At 56.2% G+C, this 24,817-nt stretch overlaps 4 protein-coding genes across 4 annotated transcripts; all 4 read right to left on the bottom strand.

Moving 5' to 3' along the window:
• Window positions 1-394: 394 nt before the first annotated feature.
• On the bottom strand, window positions 395-6,109 carry LBRM_35_4970 (methionine synthase reductase, mitochondrial precursor-like protein; the record flags this gene model as incomplete). Its single annotated transcript, XM_001569064.2, has 1 exon — window positions 395-6,109. One exon carries the CDS (start codon window positions 6,107-6,109, stop codon window positions 395-397), a length of 5,715 nt encoding a protein of 1,904 aa, XP_001569114.2.
• Window positions 6,110-8,540: 2,431 nt separating this feature from the next.
• Window positions 8,541-10,721, bottom strand: LBRM_35_4960 (conserved hypothetical protein; the record flags this gene model as incomplete). The annotated part of the gene is made up of 1 exon (XM_001569063.1): window positions 8,541-10,721. The coding sequence occupies one exon, from the start codon at window positions 10,719-10,721 to the stop codon at window positions 8,541-8,543; it is 2,181 nt and encodes a 726-aa protein (XP_001569113.1).
• Window positions 10,722-12,592: 1,871 nt separating this feature from the next.
• LBRM_35_4950 (conserved hypothetical protein) lies at window positions 12,593-15,661 on the bottom strand (the record flags this gene model as incomplete). The annotated part of the gene is made up of 1 exon (XM_001569062.1): window positions 12,593-15,661. The coding sequence occupies one exon, from the start codon at window positions 15,659-15,661 to the stop codon at window positions 12,593-12,595; it is 3,069 nt and encodes a 1,022-aa protein (XP_001569112.1).
• A 1,798-nt stretch (window positions 15,662-17,459) lies between these two features.
• LBRM_35_4940 (conserved hypothetical protein) lies at window positions 17,460-22,820 on the bottom strand (the record flags this gene model as incomplete). Its single annotated transcript, XM_001569061.2, has 1 exon — window positions 17,460-22,820. The coding sequence occupies one exon, from the start codon at window positions 22,818-22,820 to the stop codon at window positions 17,460-17,462; it is 5,361 nt and encodes a 1,786-aa protein (XP_001569111.2).
• Window positions 22,821-24,817: the final 1,997 nt, after the last annotated feature.

Genomic DNA, 24,817 nt, shown 5'->3' with positions numbered 1-24,817 from the left:
TCGCGACTTTTTTTTTTTGGGGGGGGGGAGCAGTTTGTGATGAGCAGGAGTAGACTCTAGTCTTCACACTTTACAAGTACAAAGAGCAGTGATGCAAAGAGAGAGAGAAGGGTGGCGAGTCGCATAGGCACACCCCAGCACTCAGGGAAGATCGTCCCATCAGGGCTATATTATCAAGAGGAAGAGAAGTGTAAAGGAAACAAACAAACACAAAACAAATGCAGGCCGATAAAGGCGGCACTGCGCAGCTCAACCCCCGTTGACGTTACCGTCACGTGTAGGAGGGAGGGAGAGCTGCAGGAGGGGAAGAGGACGAAAGGTGCGCAAAGGGCGAGAAACGTTCCGCTTGGGTGTGCCGCGTCTTACGAGGAACCGGGGCACTTTCTGCAGACATTCACTTTCGCATCCTTGTCGACCACACATCACGCAGGTACCTCCCCTCCATGCCCATTTGCTTAAGGAACTTGGCAGCCGCGGCGTCAGTAAGCGAGAGGCGGTGCTGGATAAGCCCACGGAGCGTGTCGTGCACCTCTCTCGCCATACCATCGGCATCGCCACAGACGAACACGTATGCGTTTTGCTGCAGAATGAGGTCCAGAATGGCGACTCCACACTCCTGAATCTTGTCCTGTACGTAGCAGCTGTCGTACCAGAGTCCGCCATCGTTCGCGTCACGGGAAAAGGCGACGGTCAGCGAACAAACCACGCCGTTGTCCTCCCACTGCGCCAACTCGTCGCGGAAAAGGTAGTCCTCGTGACGGCGGCGACAACCAAAAAAAACGTGGATGCTGCCGCACAAGGCGTGCCCGTGATGCAGGCCCTCCTCGTGTGGACACCCGCAAAGCTTCTCTTTTGGACACCACCAGCTGGACTGCAACTGGTGCTCCATCAGCCAAGCCTCCCGCTCTTGGAGGAACGCCCGGAACGGGGCGATCCCGGTGCCAGATCCGATGAGGATCATTGGCACGAGCGGGTCGAGCGGCATGCGAAACGCCGAGACACTTCGGATCACAAAAGGAATCACGACACGTCGCTTAGCGAGGATGACCGTGTTCGAACAGATCCGCTGCCGCACAGCCGAGGGCGTGGCGCTTGCAAACGGCGCGTGCGGCAACCCTGCTGCCCAGAGACATTGCTCGTACATCCATCCCGTGCACAGTCCTTTCTCCACCACCTTGAAGCAGATGGATAACGTCGTGGCGTCGGCGCGGTGAGAGCTGCAGATAGAGTACTGCCGCGGCTGCAACAACGAAAGATTCTCCACAATGTGGCGAAACGGCGGCATTGAGTCGGCAACCGCCGCGACGGCCTCAAGAACCTCGCGCAAGTCTTGCGGGGTGCGCTCGGTAAGCAACTTCTCATACATGTTCTGCACCGCCACCTTCGCTTCCGCACATGTGCAGTGACGTTTCAGCAATTCGAAAAGCGCCTTGTGGACGCCAGTCACGCGCAGTTCCACGTACTGCAAGAGCACCATCCCGCAGCTGACAGGAAAATCCACAGCCCCGTAGAGTGGGGATGTAGGGAAAGTTGAGGCATCAGGGCTATCGAGCGCGAGTGGGTGAAACTGCTCCTCATAGTTTAGGTGGAAGAGTCGGAGCAGCGCTTCCACCTCTGCCGCGCTGTTCGATGGAAAGATGGAGATCACCTGACCTGGAACCCACTGCGGTCCGGTACTCACCGAGAGATCTAGCTGGACGACGGGATGTCGAGCCGCGGCGCAGGTCAGCAGCTTCCACGACCGTACGACACCCTCGGCGCGGACATCGGCGCTGTCGGCGGTGTAGACGGTCCTGTTCGTCACCGACGACTGGGTGGGACAGCTGTGTGTTGTCAAGACATCGGAGCTGCAGCTGCCCACCTCGGCCGACACGGAGCTCCGCGCGTCCTCGGCGACCTTCTCTGCCTCTTCCACGCTACCGCCCTCGGCCTGCACGCCATCTCCGTGACTGACGCAGAGCGGGTCCATACCCAGCTCCGTCGACTTACCCTCCATGTACTCCATACAACCCCGCCGAGCATCACCAGGGGAGGCGGCACGTAACCGATGGAGGCGTCGCAACAGCAACCTCGCAGCGCGGTTGTCAGACACGTCACACGCTCGTGCGGCGTTTCGAGAACCACTGTCGCAGTTCTTCAGCCCCCCGCCTTCCTCGTCGCTCGTGTTGGTATCGACGCCTGCCAAGGGGTTCTCGCACGTGGACGTCAGCAAGCTCAGCAGTCCGGCGCACCACATCGCCGTCTTCCCAAGTCGGTTTGAGCCAGCCACATCACCACAGGCATAGACGCGGGTCCCGCCAAGCTCCTTCAGCCGCTGGTCCAGCTTCCGCCCCGTGTAGAGCCGCAGAGTGGTGTGGTCCGACACGGCCAGCACAGTGTAGGAGACAGCCGCAAACATATTCGGCGGCGCCGTGTCTTGCCATAGCAGGCGCGCAAAGTCACTTCCGCTGAACGGGAACTCTTCGCCTTCGCTCTGACCGAGAATAAAGACAACTACGTCGAATTCGCTGCGCCAGCTGCGTTGGAGGAGCTGATTCAGCGTGCACACCGTCAGCACAACGGACGCAGACTTTGCCATTGTTTGCACCACGTAGTTGATGGCCTCCACCGCGTCATTTCCAGGCGCGCAGCAGTAGGCGAGCACCACGCGACGCGGTGGGTGCAGCGCATTTCCGGCTACACCCTTGGCGGACGTCATGGTCGTGTGGCGCCCACCCGGGTCGTCTCCTGGCGCAAAGAGGAGTGGCCCAGCCGTCCGCTCCGACGCATGGGCCTCCAGTGCTGCAAACAGGGTACTCCGCCATGCCGCGACGGGTACGGCGATTGATTTCGAAGCGTCGACCATACCCACTTCGCACAGCCGGTGACCACCGAGCTCCTCCATGCGATGGTCAAAAAGCGCAGCGGTGCGGCAGCAGTAGGCGGGCCCAAGTGTTGTCGCGGATCCCTTACCGAGACCAAGCACGGCAAACGATGTTCCGCTCAGCAGCGTGCTCGGCTGGCCCTTAGCCAGCAAAAAGCGGGCAAAACGGCGCACGTCTCGAGGAAACCCGTCAGGTGATGTCGCTATGGTACTGCACAGCAGGATCACGTTTGCAGTCGAGAGAAAATTCATCTCTTGAAAGTACTTGAGAGCGGCGACGCGAGAAAAAAACCCGCGCTTGAGCGCCTCGGAGTGGAAGTCGCGCGCGATCGACTCGGTGATCTCAGTGGAACTGTCAAAGAGAAAGGCGATGCACCACTGCGGGTCCACGGCACTGGCGCTGACGTCACCATCACCTATGCTCGGCGCCGCACTGGCGCTCATCTCGACCGGCCAATTTGCCAGTTCAGTAGTACTGCGTGCGTCGCTATGGCCGAAAGGAGCCCCTGTCATCATGGAAGGTACCACCACCGCCATGGATGACAACACGTAGTTAACCCACGGCATGCCAAGCGAGTGCAGTTGCGACATGTACGGCATTATAAACACCGGAAAGACGCATTTCGCGTGCAGGCGCGAGAGCAATTTTGCCCACCAAAAGGCAGGATGCACCACATTCGCTGGTGTAGCACGGATGCCAAGCACCGCAAACCGCACATGCGATAGCATATCTCGGCGGTGCAAGGGATTTGTGAGGAACTTTTTAAAGCGGCCCCCGTCGTTCAGCTCCCTATGCGGGGCCCCTTCGCAGAACAGGATGAAGTTCGGGTAGGCGTGATAGTCGACAAACTGAAAATTTGCAAAGGCGTGAATGGCAGCCGGAAATCCCTTCGCCTCGGCACTCCGCATCGCGTGCGTCGCCATCGTCTTCGACATGCCAGCTGACGCGTACATAAAGACGATGGGAGTGCGCCGCGTGTTTTCCTTGGGCAACGAAATTGTGTCCCACCGAAAGAAACCGCCAGCGACGTCAGTGCTGGCAGTCGTGGTATCCGTCACGTCGGAGCCCGGGGTAGCGCCAGATGCCATCGTGGTCGTGGTGTTGACCTCGTCTGGCAGTGATGATACCGACGTCCCCACTCGCGATAATGCCTCCAGGCCAGCAGCCCTGCTCGGATCAGCCCTCCCAAGGAACGGAGGCAGAGACGAACTGGCGCTAGCGCTCCCCCAATGGTCAAACACGCTGGGTGCGAGGAGACCGTTGCTGTCACTATCACCAACAGTGTCACCGGCACTGCGATCCACGGACTCCTTCGCAGACGCGCCATCAAGGGAGAGAGCGGCAACAACTGAACGAGCACTGGCCTCCAACAACGCCACGCTATGCTGCATCTGAATCTCGGGAGATGCCATGTCCATGTAGGTGGCATTCTTCATGGGATGCACGATGGCGCCCCAGATGTTCGACCCCCACGACTGGATGAAAGGCGCAAGGGCGCCACTGTCCACATCTGCCAAACCTGTGCAATGAATTTTCTTGGCCTTCATCTCCAGCAGGAGAGTCTCCAGCTCCAGCGCACAGGCGTTAAACCTGTCACTCTGGGAGGTCTTGTCAATGCCAAGAATGGCAAAGTTTACATTGACGACATGTTTGCCCTGACTCTGCAGCCTGCGCAGCACCCTCAACACGCGCATCAACGATTTTGTCAACAGTCCAGAGAGAACGAACACAAACGTGGCACCCCGGGGAAAGCCCGTTTCGTGAAAGTGGCTAAGCTCCCCAATGGAGCTGTGCAGGTGATGTCGCCTGGCACCGCTAAAGAGTTCCATAGCGCACCGTTTCACAACAGGGGAGCTAGCCGAGTAGAGAAAGACAATGGGGGTAAACAGGTCGTCGAGTACCTCGTTCGGCCTTCTCAACCCGCCCGCGCCGCCAGAGACGTCGTTTCTGGAGAACGTGTGCTCTGCATCGCTGCTGCCGCTCGTCACATCATCGTCACTTTCGGCGCCGTGTCCTTTGCGGCACTCGGGTACCTGTGCGGCACGAAAGGCCAAGCCAACCTGGTTGTCAAAGAAACGCTTCACACTCTGATGAATGTGTCCTGCGCTGGCTGTCACCCCTGGAAGACTGCCCAGCACCTTCTCTATCCAGAGGAACACGTCCTTCTCGCTAATGGCGACCGACGGCACTTCACCGGAGAGCTGACATGGACAAAGAAACTCCAGCTTACAGCTCGCTGCGATCGCTTTCAAATTGGCGTCGAGCACGGAGGCTCGACTTGCATCACTGGGGCTACACGAGACAAACAAAGAGTTGAAGAAGCAAATTGATGGGTCTGCCATCCACCGCTGCAGCTCTGCGGCCTCTGCGGGAGGCGGTGCGCACGAGTCACTGCTCCCTATCCATGAGCTGAGAAGCCCAAGAGATGGCGGTTGCAGGACATTGCAGACGTACTCCTCGCACAGGGTGTCCGTATGGTATTCTGCGCAGAGAACAAAGAAGAGCACCTTTGGGGGTCTATTGAGGCTGGTGCGGGGGTGAAAGTACTGAATGGGGTATAAATCGACCTTGCCACCTAGCTCGGTGATCCTCTCGTACAGAAAGAGTGCGGTGGCTGCGCATAGTGGAGAAGCGTGAGAGTAGAGGATGGCTGCCACCTGCGTCACAGACATGTCGATACGAGTCTCTCCCGTCGTGTACTTCTTGTGACCGATGGCCGCGGTCCTTTCCGTGATGCTCTTCTTCAGCGCAGTCCACAGACCCTCCACCCACGGGTTCACGATGAGGTGCAATCCAACGCCGTCGTCAGCCTCGCCGCGCGGGTAGCAGCGGACGGCGCCCATGCCGCTGAGCTTGTTGTCCATAAAGATGCCGGGGGCACAGAAGTTGCTGTAGTTTGTGTCCCCGAGGGCCAGAAGGCAGTAGCGAATCCTGTGAAGAGTCCCACTAGTATTACGCAGCCATCGTCGAAAGCGGGCGGCATTTTGCGGTGGATCGCCATCACCTGTGGTGCTACACACGATCACGACACACAGCGACGTGGCTGTGTCTTCGGTGAGTTGCGTGTCAAAGAGCTTCTTCGCTGCCGCCTCGTTCAGTGTCATGCATTCGGCGTCGGTGAAGCCGTGAGTGGTAATCGCATCGTGGTGGAGACGCTTCGCAATGCTCTCTGCGTTGCCTGTCTCGGAGCCATACAGGACGTAGAGTCGCTCCTCCGACTCGTTATCCGCCATCTCGCCGCTCATGTTCGTTGAGACGGATTCTGTTGAGAGGTTGGTTCTTTCTAGAGGGCAGAACCAAGCCTATCAGTCAGAAGCGCCTGCACGGGCCCAGAAAGTAGTTCGCCCGTATTGGAGGTGCTCCAGGGTGTTTGTGTGTTGCAGTGAGCAGCCTGGCAGGTTTCGTCGCTTTGGAGTCGAGTCTACTAGGCTTGTGATACCCTATTGAGTCTGTGAGGGGGGGACTCCCAGGCATGCACGCACGTGTGTGTCTACGAGAAAGATGAGTAGCGAACACACACATCAGCGGGCACCCCTCTCCCCTCCACCTCAAAAGGCAAATAAAAGAAAAGAAAGAGAAAGACAAAGTACAACACTTCACAGGCGAAGAAATGTGACGTGGCGAGAGCGCCACAGATGCCGCTCGCCAATAGAAATGGGGAAAAAACGCGCGACGCTACAGGCATGCCAATTCACTCGAGCCCCATACGCATCCTCTCCACGAATCTGCTTTCTTTGGCCCACTTGCGGTGAGATGACTATCACAGCTGTGGGATTGGCGACAAACTCGAGTACAAGATCATCCTACAGAGAAGGAGAGAAAAGGCACAGTTTCTTTGACACAGAGCGAGATGTGGTGACGCGCGCTCCATACGAGAAAGACAGCCTATGGGGGAAAATGAATAGGGACTATCGTCATTTTCGACCAGAGCGTGAGGTAGTCCAGCAATCAAGTGTGACAGCCAACTGTACAGACAGAGCCAGGGAGAAGCGAGAATCAAAGAAAAACCGACCTGGAGCGCGAATGAGGCACCAGTACAACCGTGTCAACGTGAACTGCAACAACGGCACGCAGACGTGAGTGATGGCCAGAAAATCGGTGATGCTGTCCACCCTATCATGGAAGGACAGCGTAACAATCACACGACACCAAGAGGGTGTGAAACACTACTGTACATAACGCTTCTCTCTTCCTTCTCCATCTCGGTGTTCCTGAAAGACGCATTCTAGCACGAAAACTCGGCTCCATCGGTGCGCTTTCACCACGTTCAAAACTCAACTCACCGCAGCGTGAGTGCCTTGTAGCAGCGCAGAGGCGCCGCGCGGCAGGTTGGGCGTACTGCGCTTCTTGTCGATTAAGCGCACCGTAGTTCGGCGTCGAGAGGTGCCGCGGCGGGGGAGGGACGCCACCACCTCTGCCTTGCCAGGTCCCATATCGGCGCCGGTCAACGGCTCTACACCCATAACGACGCGCTTGTACTGGTACGCGCACTGCCTTTCGTAGCAGTGGGGGCACCACCGGTTCTGGCCGAGGCAAAAGCGGCACGGCTCCTGGCACGTCGTGCAGCAGGTGAGGTGAGGGTAGGCGCCGCACGTCGTCCGCTGGTACACACATCCAGGGTTGTGTACTACAACGGCGGGTGTCTTTTTGCCTTTCGGTGGTGGACGATACGTGTCGACTCCGCAGCCACAGGGCTCCGGAGCGCGCACCTTTTTCTTGGAGGCCGCAGCGGCGCCTTTTCCTTTGGCGGCAGGGAGTGCAGGCATGGCAAGCAGTAAGGCTTTGAAATACGACACATGAAAACGAGGCCTGAGGTGAGCGACACCACAGTAGTCGGTGCTTGGAGCTTCGCGTCGTAGAGGATTGTCCGGACGTTTGTAAAGAGGAAGGAAGAGGGAGGAAAAGTACGAATCTGATTTACTACGATTGGGAGTGCACCTGCGCGCGCGGTTTGCAGAAAACCGTAGCAGGCATCGTTGGAGGGCCGATCCCACAGGGTGGGGGTTCCAGAAGCACGCAACCCCCCCCCCCCCCCCCCCCACATACACCAATGCGACACATCCACGCAAACGGAATGTATGCATGCCAGCATTGTACTGCCAAAAAAAAAAAAAGAGGTACTTGACCACTCAACTCGCGCGAGACTATTACTTGTTTGCAGGGGCTTGTGAGTTTGTCGGCAGCACAGAGATGGAGTTGAGTGAAACTGCACAGCGATGCACCGCACCTGAGGGACATTACACCGGAAAATTGATCCTCCGCAGCGTTACAGCCCGCCATCTCGTGTCCATACTCGGTGTGCACATCTGTTTTGTTATTCGTGTTGCGAATTCGTGAGTGCTGTAGCAAACGTCGACATAGGACCACAGGTTCAAGTGGCAAGCGCAATACAAGCACGACGGCTCCGGCTCTTTCCTTTGCAAAGTATTGGCGTTTGACTTCTCTTCATGGCCTTATGGCCGATGGAGCGAAGGAGACCCTCCCCCCTCAAAAAAAAAAAAAAACTGGAGCGTAACGCACTTTGGCCTCCACTCACACACAAGTCCTACTTGGCAGCAAATGGCACAGATTTGCCACCAACTCAGACATACCTACAGAGAGAGAGAGGGGAGCAGAAAAAAAAAAGCTCTCCCTTGAGAGAAAAGTAGGCTAGGTCTCTGTGTGAGCGCCATTTATTTAATCGCTATCGTTCTCTCTGTTCACCATATCACCAAAAAAGCCGCCGACGCGTCTGCGGCGCTTCTCGTAGGTAAAATTAACCTTCTTCCGGCGCTCCTCCTTCAACCAGCGGGCCGCCGCGGCGCGCTCACGCTTTTTTTGTCGCTCTGTTCGATACACCTCCATCGAATCCCTCGACTCCCGCGCTTCAAAACAAGACGCGGCTACAGTGCCAGGATTCGCGTTGGAAGCGTCAATGGAGGTCACAGTCGCGGCGGACGCAGACGTCTTGGCAGGGAGAGGCTTCTTCTTCGTTTTCAGCGGCACCCCATTCTCTGTTGTGCCTGTGTCTGAGATCCCACGACACACCTGTCTCAAGACCTTTTGGGGAGCTGTGGCGATAGCTTGATAAGGTGACCGTATTGGTGCAGCGGCACCCTCCCTTGCTGTGGCGTCCCCTCTCTTGCCAGATAACGGCCATGTCTTTGTGGACGCCCTGTTCTTCTTTGCTCCTGAAGCACCGCCCTCATCACTGTCGTCAGTGCTGCTGCTGCTGCTACTGTCCGAGTGGCTGCGCTTCTTTCTCACAAGACCCAACTTTGTCAACTTCTGTTCCAGCGCCTCGCGCTGATCCAGCCTTGCCTGCTTTCCCGCATCCGTTGCGACATGGACGTTGCTGCCCTCGCTTGACGAAGAGGAGGCACCGCTGCCCACCTTGTTGTCACTGGGTTCTTCGCTTTTAGTACCAGCTCCGCAGCCCTCTATGAGACGACGTTCGTGTTCCGCTTCTTCGTCCTGCTCGCGGTCGAGGTCGCGTAGCGTGCGCAGATGTCGCTGCTCCGCGCGACCGCGAAGCTGATCTAGGGCTGCCTCGTCGTTCATGAAAGCGATGTCGACGAAGTCAATGATGTTGTCCGAGCCGCTGACAGCAAGTAGGTGGGCGTCGTGGGACACACACATGCGGCTGATGGCCTCCTGTCCGCGCGCGCGACGCACCACGTAGTTGCCTTGTTGCTGTTGTCCGCAGCTACTGCTGTGGTTCCCGAGCACGCTCGAGTGCGAGTAGGTGTAGTCACGCCCGCTCAGTTGGCAGAGATTGCGTCGCACCGGGTACATCTGTAGAACCCGGATCAGTCCATCGCACGCGCCAGTCAGGATGAGGTTATGGTTGAAGGCGGTGCTCTCACCGTGGAAAGATATAATGGCCTCACACTCTGCAGGGTGGTGGTCCATCACGTCGTACGGACGAGCCCACGAGCCGTACTTCCATATCGGAAGTCCGCCGTGAGGTGTACCGCACACAATACTTGGAATGAAAGTCGCGTTGCTAATGCCACTGCTGTTGATGAAGGCAAAGCAGTTGAGCTCGTCCTTTCGGCGGACACTGAAGTCACGAATTTTGCCGGCTCGCATGTCATAGACGCCGAGACAGGTATCACCGCTGCTGGAGACGAGCTCTTGGGCATCTGTAAAGTAGCAAAGCTGCGACACGTAGTCGCCGTGCTCGTGATAGTTGTACACCGGATTCCGCACGCGCATGTCCCACACCACGATAAGCCCGTCGTCGTCTCCTGTCGCTATCAGATTTTCGTCGCAGACATTGATAGAGGAGATGCCATGTTTGTGTGGGTTGACCGGCACAGTGCAGCCGCCACTGCCGCTGCTGCGCCCCGTAGCTGCAGCCCTCCTTCTAGCCCCCTTTTCCCTTTTTGCAGTCGGGTCATTCTTCATGTTCATCGCGTTCAGCTTCTTCTTGCCAGCCACGTAGGCCCGCATCTCGTCGGCGGGGATGTGGATAACAAGACGGAGGGAGACACAGTCCATCACTGATATCGTGCGATCACTGCTGGCGCTGACCAAGTAGGTGCCATCGTCCGTGAACTCCATTGATGAGATGCCGCCAGAGGGGTGCATACGCATGTTCTGATGGTGGTAGTTCATAACCACTTCGTCTTCATTGTACTGCCCCGTGAAGATCCATGACGAGAAATCGTTCTGTAGGGGGATTTTAATCATCTCACTAACGCTTTTACGCTTATATATTTCAACCTCACCCGTAATGAGGCCAGCAGCCATGATTGGCAGTCGTGGATGGAAGCCGATATCCAGCACCGTGGCGGAGGCTACGACCGCCGCTGGTACGGTGACTTCGTTTGTATCCCCCATGAGCACCTCATCTTTGAGATTGTCGAGCTCCATCCTCTGTTGGGGCTACTGGAGCTACGAGATGTTATGAAGAAACAAAGAAAAGAGGCAAACTGCTGCTGAGGTCAGACCACTAATCCCTTCCGTAGACAAGCCCTTGAGGAGGCTTGTTGCCTACCAACAGAGCACTCCGACCCTTCCAGGGGACAATCACGTCACGCAAACGAATTGAGAGAGGAGAAACAACTGAGGTGCAGTACTAGAGGCCTTCAACGGCATGGCACAAACAGGAAAAGCCGCAATACTTCTCCTCTTCGGGGTGCAGTTTTAAACTGTTCATCCCGCGGCTCCTTTCAGGAAGAAGTGAGCCCATTGTTGTCTGTCGACGTAGTGCACTCTGCAACGCGCACCCCTTTTAGTGTGAAACGTAGAAACACTGCCTTTATTATGAGGAAGGACAGCGTGTTTCCTGTTTTTTTTTCGCTCATTCTCTTCTGATGCGTTGCATGGCCGCGTCAAGGTTGCTAAAAGGTAGCGAGAAGGAAGGGCAAACGGAACACCAACGTAGAAAAATGCAATGAACACATAAAGTAAAAACAATTCACCGTACTGCACGACGTAGAGTGTGTATGTGTGTGTGAAGAATGCACCTCCTCCACAGCACAACTTTTTCGTTTTTTTTTCACCGTGCCAAGTCCCGCACGAACAAGCCAACACACAGGCGCACACGACCACCGCTCACCCACGCCTCTGCTACACCACGGCTCAAGCCTCCTCGTCTAGGGCGAGACGTCCCGCCGTCGTGTCGGGGGCACACACCAGCGGGTTTTCCTTGTCCTTCCTCGTCGCCTCCTCGCCCTACCTGCGCGGCGCGATCGGCGCCACGCAGACTTGCCTGGCCCCACACGCCTTGATCCTAGCAGGCAGCGACTCAGGGTCCTGCTGCGATGGCGGCCGGGCGAGTAGCATGAGGGCAGTCCAGGCGCACGCCGAACGAGCTCCACGAGGAAGTGGCCCAGCCTCGGGCCAGGGGCCTCTCAGACCCAGCACCCTGCCTCTAGGCCCTGTAACCCCTCCCCCCCCACCCGTCGCTGCAAGCCGCCGCACCCCATAATGTGGGGTGCGGCCTCTTCACAGCAGGACACCGGCGGACTCGGTGGGGCAATCAGCGGTGTTCTCGTCACCCCTCCAGCGTCTCTGCCACATCACCTCACCCGGTCGGGTATACGAGATTCCGCATGTTTCGCACACGCGCACCTTGGTGCTGGTTCAAGTGGCTTAGCGCCTCCAGTACTTAATAGAGAGTCCATATGACTCCCAGTGAGCTGGTGCACACTCTATCATGACTGGGAGACTCTTCGGCGCAGCGCCAGCCGGCACCTTTCTGCCGACCCTGCACACACGTACCCGAGGGAGGTTTGTGGGCTCCTCGCGCCCCCACCAAAAGTGAGCGCAGGGGCTAAAGTGACACAGTGAAGTGGTTGATGGGATAAGTATCGAGAGCGGTGATTCGAGAAAGCGAAAATGAGAAAAGGATGCACGCCGCACACGGAGCACCAGTACAGAGAGACGCGTAGGCATGCAACCACTAGCACCAAAAAAAAAAAGCACATCCACAGAGGTGCACTGGTGCAATGTACGTCCAGGTGAGCTTGCCTGGATAACCCAAAAGTTGGTGTGCAAAAAGGCTGAGGTACACACACACACAGACATGCACCAAACACGACCAAACGAGTAGAGACATCCAGGAGAAAAGAAAGTGCCACGAAGGAAGACGAGCATCTCATTGTATGATCGGTCAATGTGCAGTCGAGTGTAAAAATGTGTACAGAATAATGGAAAGCAAGAACACACACTGGCCGTGAGAACGTAGCAAAGTCTGCCAAGACACGCTCCCTCGCCCCTCGTCGCCCGCGCACATCGTGTCAGACCACATAGGAAGTCTTCGGCTCTGCCGCAAGGAATTCGGCGATGCGATCAGCCACTTTCTTTTGATACTTCTTCTCCGCAAAGAACCAGTGGCCCCCGCCCTGCACCTCGACCACATCGGAAATCCCGTCACGTGGCCGCTGATAGTGGCGGATGTATGAACACCAGTGATCAGCATGAAACATGATGCGCTTCTCGCCGCCGTACATGAAGAGAATCGGAATCGGCAGAGGCACAAAGTACCGCTGCGTGACCAGTGGTGCGTAGCTCTTTGGTTGCAGCACGACGTCACCGTTACCCGGAAGGGTAGAAACATCTGCCGCGAGTGAGGGTGTAGCAGGCAGCCGACGGTAAATGGTAGTCATCGCTGTGGTCATGACATTCGATGACACCTTGCCTGAAACGCTGCTCGCAGTCACCACTGCTGTTCCGTCCCCCGGCACAGCGGACGGCTGCGTGGAGTACTGTTCTCCGAGGAGCCACGACACTAGCGCCACAAAGTGCAACAGAAACCTTCCCAACCAGAATCGGAGGTAGATCCACGACTGCCATGGTGAAGCGCGCACCGGCACAGCAGGATGCTGTGAAGCGGCGCGGTTGGGCTTGCTCAAACGGCACAGCGCCGTCGCGCGTGCATCAGCAGAGCTTCTACCTGAAGCGCCATCGTCGAGGTCGCCGTGAAACGAGGACGACGATGGCCCAGCGGCGTCGTGATTCAACGGTGGAAACACGAAAGCCTGGTAAAAGAGACGCCGCTTTGCGACATGCATTTGTCTTGAACCGGGGCTGGAAGAGACGCCGACGATATCAGCGCGACCGCCGCCACTGGCAAGAGTGCCGTCTGCAGCCAGCAGGTGAACGGCGTCCTTGCTGTTTACCCCTGCTACCCTGTTCGTCTCCATGAAGCTCTGCGCACCTGTAAGAGTCAGCGGATCGTCGGTGTCCCACACTGGCGCAGTGATGCCGTTGACGGAAGTATACGGGTCAAATTCGCCGCTGTTACCGCGTCCGCCGTGGCTTCCACCGAAAATGCCGCGCGTGCCCGTGGTGAGTGAGTTCCACTCATCGGACACCATATGAGCACCCTTTGCGTATGACGAGAAAACCACGTGCGCCCCATCTGCGGGGGTGTTCTCTTCCCATGCACTAAAGCTTTGGTTAGCACTGCTGTTACCCTCCGAGGCGTCGCTGGTACCATCAGCGCTTGCGGAGCTGTCTGTGGCCGAGCTTCCTTCGACCGAGTACCGCCTTATTCGCCCGCAGTGCGTGGACTTGTGAATCGTTCTGAAGCTTCCGTCAAAGGCCATGCCAACCCCATCCTCGTAGAGAGAGCGACGACTCGATGCCGTACGACGACCTTTCCCTGCCAGTTGATCCTGATTGCCAGACCTCGCCCTACCTGGGAAGGCTTTCACGCACGTCTTTTCTACATAGGGGATCAGCATGATCTTCCAGCCGGCGGTCGTTGGTTGCACAGGGCCCTTGTTCTTGCCGTAGCTGGCTTCCAAGGAGACGGCTGCCGCCGCAGTAGCACTAGAAGATGAAGACCCTGGCTCCCGGGTCTGTAGTAGCATGGGCACTTGCAGGGCGCCGCGGTTTTCGATAGCGAAGGGGTGGCGCGCAAAGAACTGTGCGTTGAGGGTGTGGTTCAGCAGCTCCATCGTCGGCGTGGCCACCATTTGCGGGTCGAACGTGTAGGAGGGTCGCCCAAAAAGGCTTGAAAGGAGGCCCAAAAGCCAGCGTGCCAGTCGATGGGGTACAAATAGCTCACAGGTGATCAAGAAAAACTGATAGAGTACAATTAAAAGCATTTTACGCGTCTCAGCACGCTGCGGTAGTGCGGTGCCCTTGCGCCGGCGGAAAGCGTACTGTGAAGCGAGAGAGCGCTTCGTTCCTAGACTCGGAGGATCGGTGCGCATCTGCGACAAGGGTGACAAGGCCCTTTGCGCTTTAAATTGTCCTCCAGGCGCCACATTGTGGGGAATCGTTACTAGAGACGACAGAGTTTCCGGGGGAGAGCTACTCTGTCGTCGCAGTAGCGTGATGGTCGGTGTGGGGCCACCCGACGGTACCCCTAGTCCATCTTGAACCACGTGTGAATCACGGTTGACTGTAATCTGAGGTATGGCGTTGTCCTCCTGCCCAGAAGTCGAGAATTTGACAGCCTTCTCTGTTTCCAGTGAAACCTTCGCCTGAGCCGCTGCGAACGAATTGCCGGCCATCTCCGTTGGCCTGCCCTTGTCTTGCGCTGATACCAAAGCGCACATGCGCTCAACGTGAGCGGCTTCGCTTTCAAACAGGTACGCTCCAACATCGAGGGCAACGATGCGGGAGAAAAGCCCCGGCCTGGCAAGGAGCAATTCATATGCCAATAAGCACCCCCAGTCGTGAGCGATGATCACTGGTCGAGTGTACTTCGGCGGCAACTGGTGTGGTGCAAACGCAGCGGTGCTGGAGTCTGATGTTTCGGTTTCGCCGCTGCTGCTGCTGCTGCTGCTGCACCTGGGGCTATCTTGTGCCTCCGCAGAGGTGGGTAACACAACAGGTGGGCAGTAGTTGCACGTTTCCATCGCTGTGTCCACCGCGATCTCGAGCAGTGTCACGAGATCTTCGAAGCTGTGACCCTTCCAGGAAGTACGGAATGGCTCTAATGTGGCGCAGCAGCTCGGAAGGCCGAAAGACTGCAGCGGTGTGCTCACACATGCGCCGCCGCTGATCTTGCTGCCGCTGTGTGACCGTGGTGCAGCGCCGACAGAAGTGAGAAATCGAAAAGGTAAATCTGTGCTCGTTCCTGTGGAGGCAGTTGCAACAAATCTGGTGGATACCTCTTCTCTGTGGCGCCACATCCTCTTCGACTCATTCCGCGTCGCCGCGCTATCTCGCTTGCGCAGCTCTGCTAGAAACGGATGCTCGTCGTCGAATCCGGGCAACGTCACACCAACAATGCGGTAGTCCGCGGCCAAGGTAGCCATGACGTTGTTGCGGAAGATATCACAGGTGTCTGGCCATCCAGCGATGAAGATGACGGTAGGTTTGCTCAAATTACCGGATATTTGAATGTTCATCGCTACACGCTGAGAGATGCGGACAGGAGGTGTGTGTGTGTGAGGGTGTGTGGGTGTTGAACTTTTGCACTGCAACGCCTTATCGAGCAAAGTGCATAGAGAAAGAAGAAAGAGCGAATGAATGTGTGACAGGCAGGCGAGAGAGGTACTGTGTGTCTGCCTGGGTACGCCAGGGTGACGTGTGGATGCGTGTGAAGGAGGAGCGGCAGAGCGTCAACGCCGATAGATGGGATGTACTCTAATAGACTGGGATAGGAGCGTACACCTACTCACGATCTTTCTCTCGCTCTCTCTTTCTGCTACCAAAGAGGCAGGATAGAGACGACTGTAAGAGAAGGTGCGGAGATTTACAGACAAAAAAAAACGCGCATGAGGAAGAACAGTAAACAAGAACGACATCGGCAGAAGGGAGAAGAAGAGGAAGGGGATCCTATGACCGTGCTCACCAACGCAGCAGCTGTACAGTGCTGCACTCACTCAATGCAGAGTGGATGCCCGGTGTGGAAGAATGGGGGAAGGCAGAGACACAAAAAAAGGGAGGGGGGAACATGAGCACAAAACTGTAGCGTTTCATCACTGCAGCCGCCAGAAGCCAGCCGCCACTAATTTTCCGTGATCGGGTTGGTGGTGAAGAGGGGAACAAAGAGAGAAGGCTGCGATGTGACTCTCTTTACACACCGAGTACAACGAGTACCGCTACCCTATTGGGAGTCTTCGAAATGTGTTTCGCATTGTTTCATTTTTTGTTATTTTCATCCCAGTATCGTTAAAAATGGGGCGTCACATGGGCACCATCAGCTCTGAAGCGGAGCACCCAGCGGCAACATGACAGTAGTCCAGAGCATTGTCTTAGCATCTTCGTACCCAGAACACTAGTGCCGTAGGTTTGCTGCTGTCGATGCTACAGTTGGAGTAGGGGTGAGAGGCGGAAGAGGCGGAAGAGGAAAGACAGTCCAATGTGACACACTCACAACAGGTATAGTCGCACGAGTAGAATGTCACCGTGGGATATATGACGCCTATGCACTTTTTTTATTGGAGAGCACGTGCCTCCACTGCTTCCGTTCTATCCTGGTCAAAACAGAAGGCGACATGATTTGTTGCGTACAATCGCAGACACCTCCGAAGTAACCCTCTCTCTCGAACACTTCCCCACCTTTTGGTGCTTGCTCTGTAGCGTTGATGTTCACCAGCGCTACGTGCGCCACTTGCGCATCCGGGTGAACAGCCCTGTAGATCCCTACAAACAAACAAACAAAACATATGTGTATATGTTTATATGAATTTATATACTGACATATTTTTCTCGACGTTTTTCTCTTTTTTTTCCTCTTTTTTTTTTTCCTTTCCTTCACGATGGTGCTTCAAGCGGTACTCTGCTGCATTGAAGTCACTGGAAACGAGCGGCAGAAAGCCACTTCTAGAGCGCTTTTCGTCATAGCAATTGGGGAGAAGGAGAGGGAGTCTTCACTGGCTGTGCCGCTTTGAGGTCAGGTACTCCGCAACTCAACGTGGAGGTCGTCCCCAAGGAGCAACAACAACAATCCACCCACCCACTCCCCGAAAAAAATATATATATATATAAAGCAAAGCAATATGTGAGAGGGCGCGCTGCTGATGACGACTTCCCACAAGATGTGCGTGCAGACGCACGCAAGCGTGTGTCATTGAAATAAAAAAAAAAAATACAAGACGTTGCCACCGCCACAGGAATTCAGCAATGTGAAAGCGTTCTACGCCTCGGGTATCTCCGCAGCTTGGGGTCCCCAGCTCTGCCCTCCGCCATCCGTTAGTCATATCAAAACCGCTGGTGTGGTTCTTGATGCTGCTGATGCTGGCTCATTGTCTGCTGCAATACCTCAGGCGTCGTTGTCATCACGTACGAGCCGTCAGGTGCTATCTGGTAGCCCACCATCCCAGAATGCCCTCGCAACAGCGGAGCGGAGGCGTACACGGGCTGCTGCTGCTGTGCAGTCACTTGAGCTCTCTGCGTCTGCTGCATCAGCCCGCTTGCATCCAGCAGGGGCATCGGCTGGTTGTACACCATCGGGTACAAGCCCATCTGCCCATCCGGGGTGCGCATCATCACCATCATCGTTTGCGGCGACTGCTGCATTGCCATCTGCTCACTCATCGCCATCCTACTGTTAGGAACGACATGCAGGCGAGAGAGAACCCCGTTCTGATCGATTCCAGTATCAGTGTTGGTTCGCCCTAGGCTTGACAGCGACGACATCGGTGATGCGCTGAGGTTGACGGTAGAGACGCTGAACGGCATGTGCGATGAGGAAGACTGCCGCGAATCCATCGGTGGCGAGGGCGGTACGGCAACCTGGGGCACCTGGTAATACCCCAACGAGGTGCCCGCAGCATTAAAGTCTATGTGCTGTGCAGTTACCGATGACTCCATGCAGCTCTCCATCGCCACAGGGAACAGCGGGGCGCTGCCATGCGACGCAATGCCCATGTGCACCGACTGCAGCTGCGGGGACAAGGAGCTTGAGGCGGCCGTGGAAATCCCTGTCGCGTTTGGGTGAATGGAGAAGACGTGAAATCCAGGAGAGCTGGCACCGTTTGGAACGTAGTTGCCACTAGCGTTGGTGATGTTGTTATTGGCAGAGGCGACGGAGTTTGTGCAGAGATCGCCGAAGGAACTACTACCCTTTGCTGTCCACTCAGGTGCTGACTGAATCGCTTGGAAGGTGTCCTGTGAGCTCTCCATCAGCGACTCACTCCTTGACGGCTGCGCCAGTGCGAGCGACCCATGCGCAGAGTTGACACAGTCATATGGCTGCGGCACAGTGCTAAACACGTTGGCAGGGATTCCCGAGTCGGTTGATCCGGATAAGCCGCACTTCACCACATGATCGTTCGTCAGCGGCGTCTGCACTGCCACTGTCGAGTCCTCCGGTGACTCGAAATGACGAAAGGACGTGGGGTTGTGCCGATCGTCCGCATTTGACGACACCGAATTGCTTCGGTCCTCTTCATCGTCCATAACAGAAGAGTAGTCCACTTTAAGCCTGAGAAAACTGAGTACGCCGTCCAGGTCGTAGCCATCGTCGGGCTCTTCGCCATCATCAGCAGTGAGGGTCGCTGAGTGTTTGCCCTTCACCTCCTGCTTTGGCTCACTCGCTGGCTCCCAGGCAGGCCCATCCGTTTCAACAGCCGGGCTCAACCGTGAAACTGCGTTTGCCCATCGCGCGTCGCGCCAGAGCCGCTGTACCGGCTCCTCCAGTGGCAGCTCGCCACTCTCCGCTGGTGTCTGAGCAGACTGCACCGTGCCTTCAGCGTCAGCTGCCTGCGCGGAGCGCGGTAACGGCACTGGCAACACCGCCGGTGCTGCCATGACAGACTGCGACGACGACGCCGTGGCCGCTGCTGCCCCGGCCAAAGTCTGAGTCCGTTCTGGCGCAGCAGCGGCGGCCTTTCGTGTATTCGTCACGCCTTCCTTGTTTGACATGGTGGGCACTGTGGCTTTCTTACCGCGTTTTTCACCGTTGGCCGTCTGTCCAGGGGTAGACTTTCCTGCTGCCGCTGGTGCCTTCGCGATCGCGGTGGCTGACACCTCGGCGGCAGCTGTCTGCTCGTGCCGCGGCTTAGGCAGTGGGAACGGAGCGGGCCACTGAGTGAGAGTGGGCGCGACTACCTTTTCGTCTCCTGCCGGTGACTCCGTCGCCGCCTTGCTCTTCGCGTTCTTACCAACGGCCGCCTTCACCTTTCCGTCAGCCTTCTTGCCTTCGCTATTCGCTCTTGCCGCTTTGCCTCTGTCATCCTTGGGCCCCGTCTCGATCACCACAGCAGCGGAAGCAGCATCGGCCGACACTGTAAATGCTGTTAAACTTGCTGCTTCGCCGGCAGAAGCTCCTGGTGCCCTAGCGTCTGCTACTGCCTTCTTCCCTCGCACCACCTCCTTCCCCTCAGTCACATCACTCTGGCGACTGTTCGCTGAAGGTCCTGTCATAGGCACTCCGGGCACCTTCAGCTCTTCGACTCGGGAGCGCGGCAGTGGAAGCACAGTCCCCTGGGACGCACAGGTCATTGTACCCGTCTCTGGCGTCTTCTTCTGCTTCAAAGAGTACTTTGATGTTTGACGTCGCTGCTCTTCGCCCTCGCACTCTGTCGCTGTCATCGAGTGCGGGGTAGACAAAGCACCGGAGGTGGTGGATGATGGTGTCTTGGGGCGCTCTTGCTCACGTAATGGAACCCTTTCTGGCTCCTCTTCATGCCGTTCGCGACGAGCTTCCCATAATATCTCTACAGTTGTCGAGCTGCGGCTAGTGAAGCACGTGGAATGCTCGTGATGCAGACTAAATGGTGTGATCGAGCTCACGTCAGAGCGGCACATTGATGAGGTAAGCACTGTGGCATTGTAGTTCATACTCTCCTCCAGGGATGCACTCCGCGATGTCTCCTTGAAGATGTTACTTGCGTCTCTTTGGAAGACGCGTGCTACCATCTCACTACTTTTGTCGAGAGTACATATCGGCTGGGGATGCGTTCTCTTCTGCGCTGCAGTTTCGTCCACTGTTTCTGCCGAGCATCGGTTCTGGGCCACCGACGCGGTCGCAGGTCGGAATGACTGCTTCTTCGGATCGCCACCACCCTTCGACTTCTGTGCATCACACTCGGAAATCTGCGGCGTCCCTGACGTCACTGTCCCCCCCTCCAGCGCTGCCGGTGCCCGCTGATCCTCAGTCAGGAACTCATCCATGGCGACCGAAGACGCTGGTGACGTGGACTTCTCTCCTCCTCCTCGTGGAACAGACTCCACTTCTCTGGCGGCCTCCTTTCCCTCGTTGGTCGTCTTTATGAGTGCCACGCGTGTATCCGTCACAGTCTCCTCCGATCCAGCCACCCCTGGCGTTGCTGCCCCACCACGGCCTGCACCACCGACGTAGGTATTGCCGTCGGCCGCAGCAGTCCGAGAGGGCGCTTGCCATGAGCGTCTTGCACTACTTGCAGTCGACAGAGACGAGGCCTTTGCGCCACCACACGGCTGCGTGGATTTGCTCTTTGCAAATGATGAGGGCGCTGGCGCACTACAGGAAAGGGCGTTCGATACACCACGGGAGGAGGAGGAGTCGCGCCCTGGAAAGACCTGTGCAGCACCAACGTTGTGCTCACCTTTGATCGCAGCAACCGTCGCGCTCGTCGGTGTTGATGCCGTAGCAGGTGTGCTTGTGGCCTCCGCTGAGGGCAAGACCCATTGACCAGGGCTCGAGAAGCGCACGCCCTCCACGACCACGGCGCGCACCGCGGTGGAAAGCAACAGCATTGAGCCGAACACAACAACGTTGAAGTGCAGCAGTTGGACCCCCTCCTCACTCAAGCCTTCAAAGAGAAACTGCCAGAAAGCGATGAACACAATGCGAAGCAGGTCGAACACCGCCCCCTCCACCTCCGGCACGCCGTACCACACGGCATGCGTCACCTTCTCGAAGTTCGCGCGCGAGTTTGAGTTGTTGGTGGCCCACACCAAAGATCTCGACATCCCGCGCGTCGCGCTAGATTTCAGGTACATATAGACGCACATCATCGTCACCCAAAGAATCAGGTACGCGCTCCCACCTGGCTGCTTGTATTCGCAGCGTGCGGCCATGAGCAGCAAAACTGCGGCTGACTGTACAGCGTTGGACAAAAATGCCAGCCCGCTCCACGGCACGACGTGGAAGAGCAGAAGTGCTGTCACAACGTAGAAACCGACATAAATGACAGTGTCCTTGAGCGCCCGCATCGGCGTTGCCATCCACCCGTTGCCAACCAACGACGGCACCGTAATGACTAACGCTGCAGTGGCAAACACCGAGATCCCCGCTCCTGTTTCCATCAAAACGAGCGACAGCCAACACATAATCCCTAAGAAAAAGTAAAAATCGACAAAGTAAAGGTACTCGCACCGCAGCCACATGCACCCTCGCACGAGCTTTGTGGCGACGGAGAGATGCCCGGCTACGCGCAGCAGCCGCTGCGGTAGCGTGACGACACCCTGGACGAGCACTCGCCGCACATCATCGAACAGTAGCGTTTCAGCAAACAGCAGTGTGATGCATAGGGAAACGCAGTAGGCCGAAAGCACGTGGTACATGGAGTGATGCACCAATGAGGAGGTCACTGTGTCATCCACCTCGTAGAAAGGAATCGAAAAAATGAGCACAACCGCCAGTGCGGTCCCCAGTCTTGCCAACAACTTGACAGAGTACACCGGCAGCCACCCCACAACATTCGCGAAGAAGACGGCTACGGCTAGCCGCTGCATCGTGACCACATCCATCGTCGTCGCCAACAAGACAAACCACGCCGTCTGCTCCACCAAGAATGCTGACGGTGAGTAAAAGCTCGAGTACAAGTACGACCTCAGGGACTCGTGGCGAATCATGTTGTTTGCCTTGCGTCCCAACAAGTAACGCACTAAGCTCCCGCCCGTGTTCGGAAAGACCATCATGCCTCCGGCACCGCCACTGCCCATCCCAGCCCAGCCCTGCGATTCACCGGCCAACGCGCCGTTGGCACCAATCCCGCCACCGCCAATAGCTCCAAGCATCTGCCGTTTGGAGCCATGGCCAGCTGCCCCGTTGGCCATCACCACACCGCCGCTGACCCCGCCCTCCACCACTGCCCAATCACGCGTGCTGGACGACAGGAAGCCATTGCAGAAAAGGCTCCAGCCCAGCTGCTCCTGAGTCACCTGCGAAAGATGTGACGCGCAAAACAGAATCTCACCCACCACTGGCGACACCCCACTCATCAGATGGCTGAGGCGGCGCGAATAGGCGGCAATCACCATAACAATGACGATCGAGATGAAGTGCCCCACAAGCACTAAAAAGCTTTGCCTATGGGTGACCTCTTCCTCAATGAGGCCCGGCATGGCAGAAATCTTCTGTGGAATAATGAAGCGCTCCTCAACCGTGTAGGAAATATCGCTAATAAGGTGATCTACTCGTCTCCACAAGCGCTCCAGCAGCGTCGCCTGCCCCGCCGCATCGTTCGCTGAACCGTGGCAATATCCAGCGTCACTGCTGAGGTTGCGATCTGCACTGATAAATTTTTGTGGTTCTGTGCAGGCTGCCTCTTCGACCGCGAACACCACCGCACTGGCGTCGCTCATTACGCCGCCGACTCCATGCCCGTCAGAATGTCTGTGTGCACGCCTCATGATCATCTACTCTTGTCTACTTCGTTTTCTGACTTGATTTATAATAGTAAAGAGCAGAAACAAAAAATTGAAGCACGAGCAACAAATCAATAAAAAGACCGAACCGTACACCAACACAATCTTGTACGTGTGCTGTGGCACTTTTTGGCCACCTTGGCAATACTTCGGCCTGCGCCTTTCTCGCGTTACGGGACTCTTTGTGCAGACAAGGCTTCTTCGTTAAGTCTGCTTTCTCAGTCGCTGAAAAATAGGGACGTGCCCCCACCAGCGCTACGCCACGGCACCACACTCTCCTGAAGCAGGGACGAAATGCCTGAGCGAAGAAGAAAAACACAGAAAAGGGAACTTCGTGCCAGATAGTCAAGATGAAACGAAAAGCGAGTAGCACGCGATACAGTTTTCCAAAGTGCTCACAAGTTAACAGCTAGCACGTCCGAGTACGAGGTACCCTCGTCCAGGTCAGTGTGGTGTAACGCATAAGCCGACACCGCAAAACAGATACAAAACGAGAGAGAAAGAAAGCCACAGAAGCAACGCAGAAAAAAAATGGACAACCATACAAAACTGCTGGCAAAGCTAAGTTGGAAGGAGAAAACAACAACCAAAAGAACACACGGACAAGGTGAGAGGCTTAGCACAACGCGGCGACAAACTAATGAGAGGGAAAAGGCAGAGCAGCGACAGAAATGGTGAACAATAGAGAAAAGCGAATAAAAAGAGAAGGTAGAAAAAAAATGTATGAGCGCGCGCACACATACACACAAGGTAATTTGTGCACCACACAACTCTACACACCACCGAGAAGGTGCAGCGTCAAGGCTAGAGAGAAAAGGGGGAGGAACACACCAACACCGACACTCGCACAAAGGCAATAAGAGGAGGAGAGTAGCTGAGACGAGGGACAGCCAAAGAGGAGCGAGAAAACACACAGTATTGGATGAGCAGTACACACAAGGCTAGAGAGAGGAAAGGGGGAAAAAAGAGAGACAAAGAAGTGTGAGCCTCCTCAGGAAGAGAGATACAGGCATAAATACAGAGAGAAAGACGCTGCAGAAGTGATCAAAACACGCAACAAGTGCACAGGCACGCACAGAAAGGGAAATATCAATGGAGATCTACGACTCCTTCACTTAGCACAATAAAGTGACCGCAAAACAAAGTGCGCAACGTGTGTAATAAGGTGAAGTAAAGGTAACCGCTTCAGAGAGAGAGAGAGAGAGACGTCCTGGTGTTCTGCGTTTTTCTCAGCAGCCGTAAGAAAACGCTTTGTTACCAGTGCACTCGCCAGTATAGCCCCCCCCCCCCAAATACACACACACACACACTCAGCCGTAAGCACGTGCCTTAAGCACTCCACTGGTTTTATCTAGTACGTCCAGTCAGCTGCCTTACTCTGTTGCATCGACACCCTCGTTGTCTTGCGGGTGCGCTACGCCCCTCGACGTTACGTTTTTCCCTTTTTTCGTGGGTTCCTCTCGGTCTCTACTCATAGAAGCGCACGCGCACGCACAGAGGATGAGAATGAGAAGGGAAAAACGAACGAGCGCGCTCACACCCTTCTTGAACCGTACGCTGTTTCCTCGTAAGCGGGAATCGAAATATGCACTGCCGACGCAGCCCACAAACAAACAAACACACACACACACACACACAGACACAAAATAGGATGGGAGTCTACCTGTAAGAATACTTCCGTTCCTTTACCATTGTGAAAGAGAAAAGGGCGGGGGAGGAGAGAAAGGGAAAACTGTACATGAGAGAAGAGGTGCCATCCGCTGTAGCATACGTAGGATCGGGTAATCTGACACGAAGAAGGGGATATGCAGCCGTGCTGCCTAGAAGGAGTCTCACTACTCACGGTGGTACTGAGGTGCTGCACAAATGCGTTTGCTCGATACTCACGAAAGCGCTGGATGGCCCTTCGGTTCGACTGCTCTGTCTCGCCAGGCGAAAAGGTGAGCCGGGGTTAGATGAGTGGGACGGACTCTAACACGCGC

Source organism: Leishmania braziliensis, chromosome 36 (assembly GCF_000002845.2).
Source record: "Leishmania braziliensis MHOM/BR/75/M2904 complete genome, chromosome 36".
In the NCBI taxonomy this organism is placed as follows: Eukaryota; Euglenozoa; class Kinetoplastea; order Trypanosomatida; family Trypanosomatidae; genus Leishmania; species Leishmania braziliensis.
This window is presented reverse-complemented; position numbering and strand designations above follow the sequence as displayed.